The 12,267-nt window shown below is 43.6% G+C and overlaps 2 protein-coding genes and 1 long non-coding RNA gene across 9 annotated transcripts in view; 2 read left to right on the plus strand and 1 right to left on the minus strand.

Annotated features, from left to right (window-relative positions):
* The window catches only part of VPS35L (VPS35 endosomal protein sorting factor like), a 1,440,208-nt gene that overhangs the window by 459,318 nt on the left and 968,623 nt on the right, over nt 1-12,267 (plus strand). The window lies entirely within an intron of this gene.
* Nucleotides 7,322-9,134, minus strand: LOC143924515 (uncharacterized). Its single transcript, XM_077448860.1, has 2 exons — nt 8,426-9,134; nt 7,322-8,146 (listed from the first exon to the last, which is right to left on the minus strand). Exons 1-2 carry the CDS (start codon nt 8,885-8,887, stop codon nt 7,622-7,624), a joined length of 987 nt encoding a protein of 328 aa, XP_077304986.1. The 5' UTR covers nt 8,888-9,134; the 3' UTR covers nt 7,322-7,621.
* On the plus strand, nt 9,875-11,427 carry LOC143924516 (uncharacterized). Its single transcript, XR_013261877.1, has 2 exons — nt 9,875-10,662; nt 10,743-11,427. It is a non-coding gene; the product is annotated as an uncharacterized LOC143924516 (long non-coding RNA).

Genomic DNA, 12,267 nt, shown 5'->3' on the forward strand with positions numbered 1-12,267 from the left:
GAACGGTTCTGTCCAAAATATCAGTGAGTATCAGACTCCCTCTCGCCGAGACCTAGGTCCTCCCACTCAAGTTAAGTGGTAAAAAGAGGCTGGTCGGGTCCGGAACCACACCTAAGCTCTGCTACTGGACTTATTCGATCCAGTCCACGTCTGTGAAAGGTAAGACAGATCCTTCCTTTTCTCTTCTACTCAAGGTGATTTTGTTTTTTTTTTTGTTTGTTTTTTGAGTATGCCGGCACTGTGGCTAGGTGACACAGTGGACGAAGACAGAGGCACTTGGGGACGTTGCCTATGGTAAATAGACGTAGCCCGCTGTCCGAGACAGATTACAAAAAATATAAGGTACCGGAAGATGATTGATAATTGTTGTGAATAGTGACTACAAGTATTCTGGATATATTACAGAGAGTCACGGTGGCCATTTCAGGTTTTTGATGGTTGGGACAAAAGAGGAAGTGAATGTGCGAGTAATTTTCTCAGCAAAAATCCCCCCCCCCCCCCCATAGATAATTTTTTCTCTTTTTCTCTCGCGAGCAATATTTCCAGCACGGTTCCTTTTGCTGCATTTGTTAACACATGAGACAGACTCTCTTGGTCTTTCTTCCTCATGTTTAACCTTACTGCAGCGATTTTTATTTTATTTTTGATTCTCTGAGTGTGGAGTGTCTTGATATTTTTGCTTTTCTTGTATTCTTATTGTTCATGATCCAAGGGTTGCTAGTCTGGTGGTTTACAAATTGATAAAAGGTCTGCTTAAATGCTAATGGTAGGGTATTTGTTTGCTAAGGCAGAGATGTGTGTGTATGTGAATGAATGAAATACTTGTATAGCGCACAATTCGAACTGAATCGCCTCTAGGCGCTTTGGCGAGCTTTGATCATCTGCTAAAAGAGGAAGGTCTTGAGTTTTTTCCTAAAAGCCAGGTGATTTTCTTCCAGGCGGATGTTGATTGGTAGAGCATTCCATAGCCGAGGCCCTTGGACAGCTTATCTCCAATCCCCCTTGGATTTATACCGGGCTTTGGGCACGAGGAGGAGGTTTTTGTTGGCTGATCGAAGACTGCGGTTTGGTGTGTAATGATTTATTTTCTCCATTAGGTATTGCGGAGCTTCTCTATGCACGCATTTGTGGGTGAGGCACAGGGTCTTGAACGTGATCCGATTTTTTACGGTTAGCCAATGTAAGCTCCTCAGTGAAGGAGAAATGGATTCCCAGTTTTTTTTTCCTGTTATCAGCCTTGCCGCCGTGTTTTGGATCAGTTGTAATCGCGCAAGTTGATATTGTGGTAATCCTATGTAAAGCGAGTTTGCGTAGTCCAGTCGTGAATTAATGATTGTTCCAACTACCACTGCTTTGTCATTCTTTGGGATAAAAGGGATGAGTCTGCGAAGCATGCGCAGCAGATGGTGAGATCCACTGACTACTGCCCCTATTTGCGCATCCATTGACATTTGTGCGTCTAAAATAACCCCGAGACTCTTCGATTTGGTCTTTGGGGAGGTAGTCTGCCCAAAGACGGTTGGTGGAGACCAGGAGGTTTTGGTTGCGGGCTTATGATTTGGGTGTAAGATAAGACGCTCTGTCTTTGATTCGTTCAGCTGGAGGGAGTTGGTGGTCATCCAGTCCTCTATTGATTTGAGGCAGTTTTCAAGTTGTTGTTGGTGATCTTTTTTTTCCATTGATCCGGAAATAAAGTTGCGTGTCGTCAGCGTAAGAGTGGAAGCAGAGATCTGAGCATCTGATGATTTGAAGGAGTGGGCGAATTTAAATGTTGAAGAGAACGGGTGACAACGGAGAGCCTTGAGGGACTCCACAGGTTACTGCCCGAGTTTCGGAGAGGAATTTTCCTAGTTTCACTGTCTGTGACCGATTTCCTAGGAAGGACGCGAACCATTGGAAATCTGTGTCTTGGACTCCGGCTACTTCTGTGAGGCGGATGAGTAGAGTATTGTGATCTACTGTATCAAACGCTGCACTTAGGTCTAGCAGTACGAGGAGACACGGCTCTCCGTCATCTGCTGCTTCGAGGGAGTCATCCCAAATCTTGAGGAGAGCTGTTTCTGTTCCATGACTCGGGCGGAAGCCTGATTGCAGCGGGTCCAACAGTTTGTGAGTATCCAGGTGAAGTTGTAGCTGATGTACTACAGCTTTCGCCATGATCTTAGAAATGGTGTTGAGGCTTGTAATTGGCCTACGGTTGTTTGGATCCTGAGGGTCCAGGTTTGGTTTCTTGAGTAGAGGTTTGACGATGCCTTGTTTGAGGATGCTGGGAACAATCCCTTTGTGGAATGATCGGTTTATGAGGTGGGTTATGGTTGGAGCCACAATGTCGGAGCATTCTTTCAGTAGTTTTGTGGGGATGATGTCAAAAGGTGAGGTACTGTCACGCAGTTTATTAATGATGTTTTTTGCGGTGTCTACGGTAATTGGGGATAGTGAAAATTTTGGCGGTTGCGGTATGTTGGTGCAGACATCCTCTTTATGTATTTGCTGGCTGAGGTTGGATGTTTTCTTCTGACAAATTGTTTCCCTGATGGTTTGGACTTTATCGATGAAAAAATCCGACAGTTTGTCACAGTAATCCTGGGATTCGCTTTCTGGGGGTTCTAGGCACACCGGATTCATTGATTGATTAACCAGTTTAAACAGTTCCCATGGTTGGTTTGCGGCCGTTGAGATTGTATATGAGAAGTGGTCCTTTTTGGCTTTGAAGATTGCTTTCCGATAATTCTCTGTGAGACCTTTGTAGTTAAATAGGTTTTCCTCGGTGGGATTTCTTCATGTTCTTTCCGCTCTTCTGCGTTCCTGCTTTAGTACGGAGAGGGAGCTATTAAACCATCCAGCATTTTTCTTCCTGATGAGTGCCCTGCGTTTTGGTGCTAACGAGTCTGCTGATTGCAGTAATGCCTTGTTCAGGGAGTTGAGTGTTTCCTCCGTAGAGTGGTTTAAGGTTATTGTAGATATCTTTTTGGACAGAGTGGTTTTGAAGGCTTCGGAGTACAGTTTTTTTTATGCGATCTGGTCCAGTGCGTTGTTACAGGTTTCCGTTTTGCGTTGGTGATGTTGGTAGCGATTTTAAATTTGATGGCGTGGTGATCCGTCCATGGCAGAGTTATGTTGTCGATTATGTTGACGTCGATGTTCTGTTTGAAAATGAGGTCCAGGGTGTGTCCTGACCCATGCATGGGAGTCTTTATCAGTTGCTGTAGACCCAGTTCTTCTAGTTGATTGATTGCAGGCAGTCGCGATTGGGTCTTTAGGCTCGTTTGCCCAAAGGTTGAAATCTCCGAGTGCCAGGAAATTTTTGAATTTTAGGGTGTGCATTGCAAAGGATTCCGTGAGGGGTGAAAGAAGATTGGACTTTGGTCCCGGTGGTCTGTAGCATAGTAGAATATGAGTGGTGTCATGGGGTGTTGGTTGAAGATGTAGCATCAGGGTTTCCATAAAAGGCACTGGGTTCTGAGATGATGGTTTAGTGAGATCCAGGTGACCTTTAAAGATCACTGCTAGGCCTCCTCCTTTTTTCCCTATCCGGTGTTTGGTTAGGATCCTGTAGTTTTCCGGCACCAATTCGGTGAGGATGGTGTTGCAGTCAGAGGTTAACCAGCTTTCGGTGATGAAGAGGCAGTCTACATTGTTTTCGATGATGAAGTCGTGTACTTCCAGTCTGTTTGACTGCAGACCTGGCGTTAATCAAGGTGCAATCTAATTGTACTGGTTGAGTAGATGTCTTCCTGTGGTTGGGAGCCGCTTGTCGTCCGGTTTTTAATAGTTGTTCTCTTTGAAGTATTTTTTGTATGGAAGATGTCAATGTGGTGTTGATGTTCCTTAGTCTGTGCAGAACTTCAGCTGAGTATTTGAAGTAGCACATGGTTTGTGGATGCTGTTGATGGTACTATGGGCCTAAGATGATGATCCTGATCAGGGTATTGATCCTGAGGTGGGGCTAAGTATCAGACTTGCCGCCGTGCTTGAGGCTATTAGCGCGCAAGTTGATCAGGGGATGCCTATATGGATGCGGAAGGAGTTGTATTTGGTTGCTGGCTGTTCCAGCTACCTTTTACTTAAGGTGAAGGTTTCCGCTCAGAAAAGAAGTCTGGCTGTGATCTGAAATAGTCATCCTAGGATAGCATAAAAAATGGAAAGGAGGCCGGAGGTAGGGGTATGCTAACCTATGGTTGTTCCTGATTGTTCCAGAGGAAGGCGAAAAACCCCCTGACAGTAGCAGCCAAACGCACCAGTGGGGAAAAAATTCCTTCCTGACCCCCGTAGGCGGTCAGACGGAGTCCCTGGAACAATCACTGGGGGGGGGGGGGGAAGAGTGGAGGTGCGAGCTTACCTGGCTGCGGTGGTTCCCGTTAAACACTCTGGTTCCGGTGAATCTGGCTTGCTGTCAGCCTGACGTTTCTGGAAAGCTGTCTGGTTCCCCCTTGCAGTGGGATCTTTAAAATGGAGGGGAGGATGGAGGTAGGATAGAGGTTAGAGACTCCTGTCTTAACTCCTGTTTTCAACTCCTGGTTATTAACTCAACACTTTAGTTCAAAAAATCCACTTGTGTTCACAAAATCCACATGCAAGACACTATCAAAGAGCAAGCTCCTGGAGGAGTTTGTATAACTACCTTTTATACATCTGTGAACAATTAACCCCTCCCCTAAAATGGCAGGAAGAAAGAGGGAAAAAAAAATGCTGTTTAAAAAGTGTCAGAAAAAGGTCTTTTAAAAACTGCTAGCAAATGTATCAAATAAAGGAGGGGAAAAAATAAACCACCCCCAAAAACAACACTTGCAAGCAGAAGCAGTCAAAGCACAACTCCTGGTTATTAACTCTCCACTTTAGTTCAGTATATTCAGTATATATATATTCAGTATATATGTGTGTGTGTATATGTGTGTGTATATATATATATATATATATATATATATATATATATATATATATATATATATATACAGTACAGACCAAAAGTTTGGACACACCTTCTCATTCAAAGGGTTTTCTTTATTTTCATGACTATGAAAATTGTAGATTCACACTGAAGGCATCAAAACTATGAATTAACACATTTGGAATTTTATATACAGAACAAAAAATTGGGAAACTGAAAATGTCTTATATTCTAGGTTCTTCAAAGTAGCCACCTTTTGCTTTGATTACTGCTCCGCACACTCTTGGCGTTCTGTTGATGAGATGTAGTCACCTGAAATCGTTTTCACTTCACAGTTGTGCCCTGTCAGGTTTAATAAGTGGGATTTCAAGCCTTATAAATGGGGTTGGGACCATCAGTTGTGTTGTGCAGGAGGTGGATACAGTACACAGCTGATAGTCCTACTGAATAGACTGTTAGAATTTGTATTATGGCAAGAAAAAAAAACGGCTAAGTAAAGAAAAACGAGTGGCCATCATTACTTTAAGAAATGAAGGTCAGTCAGTCCGAACAATTGGGAAAACTTTGAAAGTGTCCCCCAGTGCAGTGGCAAAAACCATCAAGTGCTACAAAGAAACTGGCTCACATGAGGACCACCCCAGGAAAGGAAGACCAAGAGTCACCTCTGCTGCGGACAATAAGTTCATCCGAGTCACCAGCCTCAGAAATCGCAGGTTAACAGCAGCTCAGATTAGAGAATAGGTCAATGCCACACAGAGTTCTAGCAGCAGACACATCTCTAGAACAACTGTTAAGAGGAGACTGTGAATCAGGCCTTCATGGTAAAATAGCTGCTAGGAAACCACTGCTGAGGACAGGCACCAAGCAGAAGAGACTTTGGGCTAAAGAACACAAGGAATGGACATTAGACCAGTGGAAATCTGTGCTTTGGTCTGATGAGTCCAAGTTTGAGATCTTTGGTTCCAACCACCGTGTCTTTGTGCGATGCAGAAGAGGTGAATGGATGGACTCTACATGCCTGGTTCCCACCGTGAAGCATGGAGGAGGAGGTGTGATGGTGTGGGGGTGCTTTGCTGGTGGCACTGTTGGGGATTTATTCAAAATTGAAGGCATACTGAACCAGCATGGCTACCACAGCATCTTGCAGTGGCATGCTATTCCATCTGGTTTGCCTTTAGTTGGACCATCATTTTATTTTTCAACAGGACAATGACCCTAAACACACCTCCAGGCTGTGTAAGGGCTATTTGACCAAGGAGGAGAGTAATGGGGTGCTGCGCCAGATGACCTGGCCTCCACAGTCACCGGACCTGAACCCAATCAAGATGGTTTGGGGTGAGCTGGACCGCAGAGTGAAGGCAAAAGGGCCAACAAGTGCTAAGCATCTCTGGGAACTCCTTCAAGACTGTTGGAAAGCCATTTCAGGTGACTACCTCTTGAAGCTTAATGCCCCGTACACACGAGCGGACTTTTCGACATCCAAACTCCGACGGACTGAGTCCGGCGGACTATCCGCTCGTGTGTGGGCTGCAACGGACTTTAGCTTCGCAAAAGTCTGACGGACTTTAGAAATGAAGCATGCTTCAAATTTTCCCGACGGAACTCCGCCGGACCCAGGTCCGATGTAGAAGTCCGCTCGTCTGTATGCTGTTCCGACAGTCCTAAAACGACGCATGCTCTGAAGCAAGTACGAGACGGAAGTGCTCGGTCTTGTAAAACTCCAGTTCGTATTGGAAGTAGCACATTCGTCATGCTGCAAATTCTGTGCTCGTTTAAATGTATAGCGCATCTTCTTTATAATGCTAGAAGAACGAAGCCTTTTGATTTATAATGCTAGAAGAACGAAGTTGCTTTGCTGCTCATATTCACTCACAGAGTTCTCACCAAACACATTTCTGTTTTATTTCTCCTCATCTCATGAATGATCTTGTTTTTATTTTAAAGCCCCATCTGAATTTTTTTTTTTTTTTTTTTTTTTTTTACTAATTTTTTTTACTCCATATTTTTGGTACAATTCTTTACCATGTTTTTCTTGTGATCTCCATATTTAATTATTCTGTCAATTAAAACCCCCCCAAAAAAAAAAGTTGTTAACTTGACCGAATAATTAAATATGGAGATCACAAGAATAAAAATGTTAATGATTTCACCCAAAAATATTGATCAAAAAATTACTCCAAAAAAAAATAAAAAAAAATGAAAAAATGTTGGTGACTAATTTTTGGCCTACATATTTTTGGTACAATTCTTGACCATTTATTTTTTATTGTGATCTCCATATTTAATTGTTCCGTCAAGTTAAAACCAAAAACGTTATTTTTTTTTTTTTTTTTTCATTACCACAATAACCTTTTTATTTTTATTCTGGTGACAAGTTACCACAATAACATTTTTATTTTGTTTATAACCTCAAGGAGGTTAGTGTCCCTTGTTAATTTCACATTGTCTTTTATAGAAAGGTATTTGACCAAAAAACACATAGGCAATTATATTTTCAAACAAAAATATCCATTTATTCTGGTTCTACAAACAAAAAAATGAAGGCAACACTGGAGAAAATTGTGACATTTCTGTAGCCTTTTGGCCCCAGGGCAAACGTGAAACTATGTGGACAAGAAAATTCAAATTTTACAAAATCAAATATGGTCCCAGAATCCCAGACATCAAGAGCAGCATCAGATGGTATATATGTCCCCAGGCTGTGGTTGGTCGGACCAGAGTGAAGCCAGGTCATCACCTTCTTCTCTTCGCTCCACCCTTCACTGCACCCTTCCCTGCAGACTTCCCTGTAGCCTTCCTGGGAGGCTGTGTCTCCGATGGTGGACTCGTGGCAGGAGGAGGAGGAGGAGGAGGAACAGGAGGAATTTGCTCCACAATAGTACTGTTGGCTGATAAATCTCCACTGAACCCCTTCTGTAAGGACAGGAAAATCAGCCTTTCGCAGTGGAGACGTTGGCCCATCTCTAGTTGCTGGAGCCGGCTGGCAATGTAGCAGCCGTAGGCCTCTTCTGCGTCAGGGGGGCTGTTTAAAACATTAGTCGCCTCTCTAATGAGTCGCAGGGATTCCTCCTGTGCCTGTGTATTTTTTTTGGCCCTTTTGGATGGAAGACGGAGGGGAGGCACTTGAGAAGTCGTCATCCTTCTACTAGGCCCGGCCACCTCCTGCCTGACAGAGGGCATGGACTCCTCCTGGCTGAGAGTGGGCATAGCCTCCTCCTGCCTGCCACTTTCCTCACCTTCCTCCTGGCTGAGCTCCTCCTGTGTATAAAAAAGGGACATTGTTTTAGTTTTTTGTTCATCAATCCTAAACATTTTTCAGCTCCTGACTTCAAAATTCGGTTAATACATATAAAAGAGTATCATTATGACACCACTATTTCTTGTTTCTGCTGGTGACAAACATTTGTGGCCACTACTGTAAATTGATATGTCCAAATTTTAACTATTTTTTAACATCAATAATAGCGTACAAATTCGAATAACATCTAGTTAACATCATTAATATTCTGAATCTCACTATTTTTGATAAAAAAATACCTGGCTCCAGCTGGGTGCATCCGCTTCCTCCAGGATGGAAGGCTCATCAGCCTCTGCTGAGGTGGAGGGAATGCTGCAGGGAAGGGTGGAGGGAAGGGTGGAGGGAAGAGTAGAAAGCGACTCCCTGGGTTTATATCGGTCGTCCAGGAACCGTAGCTTTTCAAAGTACCACAGCCTGGGAACATACACATCACCTGGTGCTGCTCCTGATGTTTTGGATTGTTGTATTTTCCTCTTTTCCTTTCGGAACATATTTTGCAATATTTGAATTTTCTTATCCACAAAGTCCACGTCTGCCTCTGGGATCCAAGGCTGCACAAATGTCACAAATCTCTCCAGTGTTGCCCTCCTTACTTGTTTATTAAAATAATCCTTGTTCTTGGTATGCCACAGATTAGACATTTCTTTATACTTGTCTATAAAGAGACTTAAAAATTCTGGATCCCGGAATTTTTGATTCATTTTTCTGCAAGACAATACACAAGCCAAAAAACATAATGTTAGCTCAGACTCTCCTAATCTTAGCCCAAGATAGACTCCAGGATCTGCCACTTATTTGGGGAAATGGTTTAAACTTACCTTCGTTTTTCTTGCTCCCAACTTCTGTTCCTATTTTCGCAAACGAACATACGACATGTGATTTTTGTCGTTATATACAGTGCGTCCGCGTAGAACTACGCCTGCGTTGCCCGCCCCTGACGTTCTTTTAGTCAAGTTCATGGTTTCCCGCCCTTTCTGCGCACTTAACGTCCGTACGACATGTGCATTTTGGCGTAAGACCCAGTGCGTCCGCGTAGAACTACGCCTGCGTTGCCCGCCCCTGACGTTCTTTTAGTCAAGTTCATGGTTTCCCGCCCTTTCTGCGCACTTAACGTCCGTACGACATGTGCATTTTGGCGTAAGACCCAGTGCGTCCGCGTAGAACTACGCCTGCGTTGCCCGCCCCTGACGTTCTTTTAGTCAAGTTCATGGTTTCCCGCCCTTTCTGCGCACTTATTAACGTACGTACGACGTGTGATTTTGGCGTAAGACCCAGTGCGTCCGCGTAGAACTACGCCTGCGTTGCCCGCCCATGACGTTCTTTTACAAGAATATTTCCCGCCCCCTTTTCTCAACGGTGCGCAGTAGGAGAAACATGGCGGAAACACAACAGGTGCTTCATATGAACGACTCCAGTAGTCTGGAATCCCCGGAGCCACAAACGTCCCGATCCGGAAAGAGGAGATTTAAGGCCTCAAATATGGCATTTCAAGAAATGGTGGAGATGGTGGGAATCTTGCGAAGTAGGGATTATGATGGCAAGCATGGACCATACACCCATCCGAACTTGCGCAAGGCCAGAATCATGGCCAAAGTAGTAAAGACCCTGCATAAACGTTTTGGGGTACGACGGTCAAAAGACCAATTGAGGAAACGGTGGTCCGACCTGAAATTAAGGGAGCCGGATCAATACAGAAGGATCAAGAAAGTTCTGAAAAAAAGTAAGTACTTGTCGTGTGTTCCTATTTTATGATTATTGCATACAGATCCATATGCTTTACCTTTGTACAATGTAAAAAATTGCTGCTTTCATGTTGGTTACAGTAAAGAATCGTATCGTTTTAACAAACCCTCGTAAATTGTTCGTGGCAAACCTCGTTTATGATACAGGGTTTGAACAGCATTTTTTGGGTGTGTAATTTTTAGGACACAACAAATGATTAGGACATTGTGGTTTAGATGTGTTTCAAAATACAATGACTAGAAAAGAACATTCAGTGTAATTGAAGGAGAGGACACTTGGCAGCTGGGTAAAAACACATCTGCACTCATGAGCAAAGGTGTGGGACACCAGAGAACATTTATTAGGGTAAACCACACGCCACACAGGGTTCCCTGGTATACTTGGGGGGGGTTGGGCATGTGTGAACCTTGGCACAAAAACCTACTTATTAGCTTTTTTGGCAAAGTGAATTGATTTCTCATGTCTTCACATTTTGCATCTCTTCATAAACCGACAATTGTACAACACTTCTAATCAAGGTTTCATCTTCCTAGTTCTGGCCTTAAATATCTGTGTGCTAAAGTATACCTTTTGGTTTGTTAATTTCTCATAGGGGAGAAAAGCCTCACAAAGCAAGATCCCAGGGACCGCCATCCTTGCCAGGAGGAATGTGAGGTTAGCCCCATCCCCCCCGTGGATGTGCATGTGGAGGAAGGAGAGGTGGAAGAAGGAGAGGAGATGGGCACCCCACCAGGTGAGTGTCTGACACCACAGCTTCAGGTAATCGATGTATACCTGCATATTTCCAAACACATGTTTTTACATCTATTTTAGGTGATGTTGTGGTTGTGGAAAGCGACACATTTCCAAGCACCAGTGCCCCCCCCGAGGATGTCGAGGAAGGAGAGGTTGAGGAAGGAGAGGTGGAGGAAGTAGGGGAGCTGGGCACCCCACCAGGTGAGTGTCTGACACCCCAGCTTGTTGAAATCCATGTATGACTGCCTAATTTTTGACCCAATTTTTCACATCTATTGTAGGTGATGTTCTGTTTGTGGAAAGGGCCCCATTTTCCAGTGACAGCGCACAAAGGCTGATTGGCCAGATAATGGGCTGGAATGGGGAACTAGATGACATGCGAACTAGCCTGGATCTCATGAAGACTCAGATTGACAATATGCAGCTGGAAATGAAGAACATGATCGATATTTTGGGGAGAATATAATCCGTTTCTCCAGAATATCGATCATGTTCTTCATTTCCCTTGTTTTAAAGCAAAGATTGTTTTACTTCACCAATTTTTACGATTGTGGCTGATTGTTGTTTTATACATTTTTCATATTTTTACTAGAAAAATAAAAACCACCAAAAAAATAAAAAAAATATTTAAAAAATTGAAAAAAAAGGAAACCAAAAAATGTTTGGCAAAGAAAGTTAAATAAACCCCCCAAAAATTTTACATCACTAAATATTCAATGGCACATGTGAATGTGGCCAAATTAAAATTTTGAAGAATCAAGAATGTGTGGCGTATTCTTTCAATGCTTAATACCAGTTTGGGAAAAGGGATTTTGTGTATACAGTGACAATGGGCCTTATTGAATTTAATGAAAATACACTTGGCACTACAAGTACACTAGGATAACATAGGAGACAGCACAAACCAAAAGCAAGCAAGAAAACACATTTCAGATTTGAGGTTATTTTATTATTTTCCTCTTTTTTAAAATTAAATATTGGGGGGCATTGCAATGGCCCCCCTACCATTAAAATAAGTGACATATCTCTCACGCACTTCCCGTGCACTTTGGGGGGCCAAGCCAGTACGGCCAGTATCCAGGCCTGTCATAGATTCTGGCCCAACTCCAGCCTCCGGCATTATTCCTGAGAAATATGTCGTTGAATTTTTGTGCAAAAAGTTGTGCAAAATGCAGCACGTAAGGATGACATGGTTCAGTTTGTATTCCGCTAGGTTGATATCCGTCAGAAATACACGGAACCGGCTGGCCATTATGCCAAAAGCATTTTCCACCACTCTTCTTGCTCTGGCCAGCCGGTAGTTGTAAACCCTCCTCTCCGGGGTGAGGGCTCTTTGGGGGAATGGCCGCATTATGTGGTTGTGCAGAGCAAAAGCCTCATCCGCAATGAATACAAAGGGTAGTTCCTCCACATTCTCCGAATCAGGTGGCAAGCCCAGGCCACCTGTCTGTAGACGGCGGTAGAACTCCGTCTCGGCGAAGACTCCTCCATCCGACATGCGGCCATTCTTCCCCACGTCCACATAGAGAAATTCATACTGTGCCGACACCACCGCCATTAACACAATACTGTGAAACCCCTTGTAATTAAAAAAGTATGACCC

Source organism: Lithobates pipiens, unplaced genomic scaffold (assembly GCF_037356315.1).
Source record: "Lithobates pipiens isolate NorthernLeopardFrog02 unplaced genomic scaffold, aLitPip1_a1.2 Scaffold_22, whole genome shotgun sequence".
NCBI classification, from domain to species: Eukaryota; Metazoa; Chordata; class Amphibia; order Anura; family Ranidae; genus Lithobates; species Lithobates pipiens.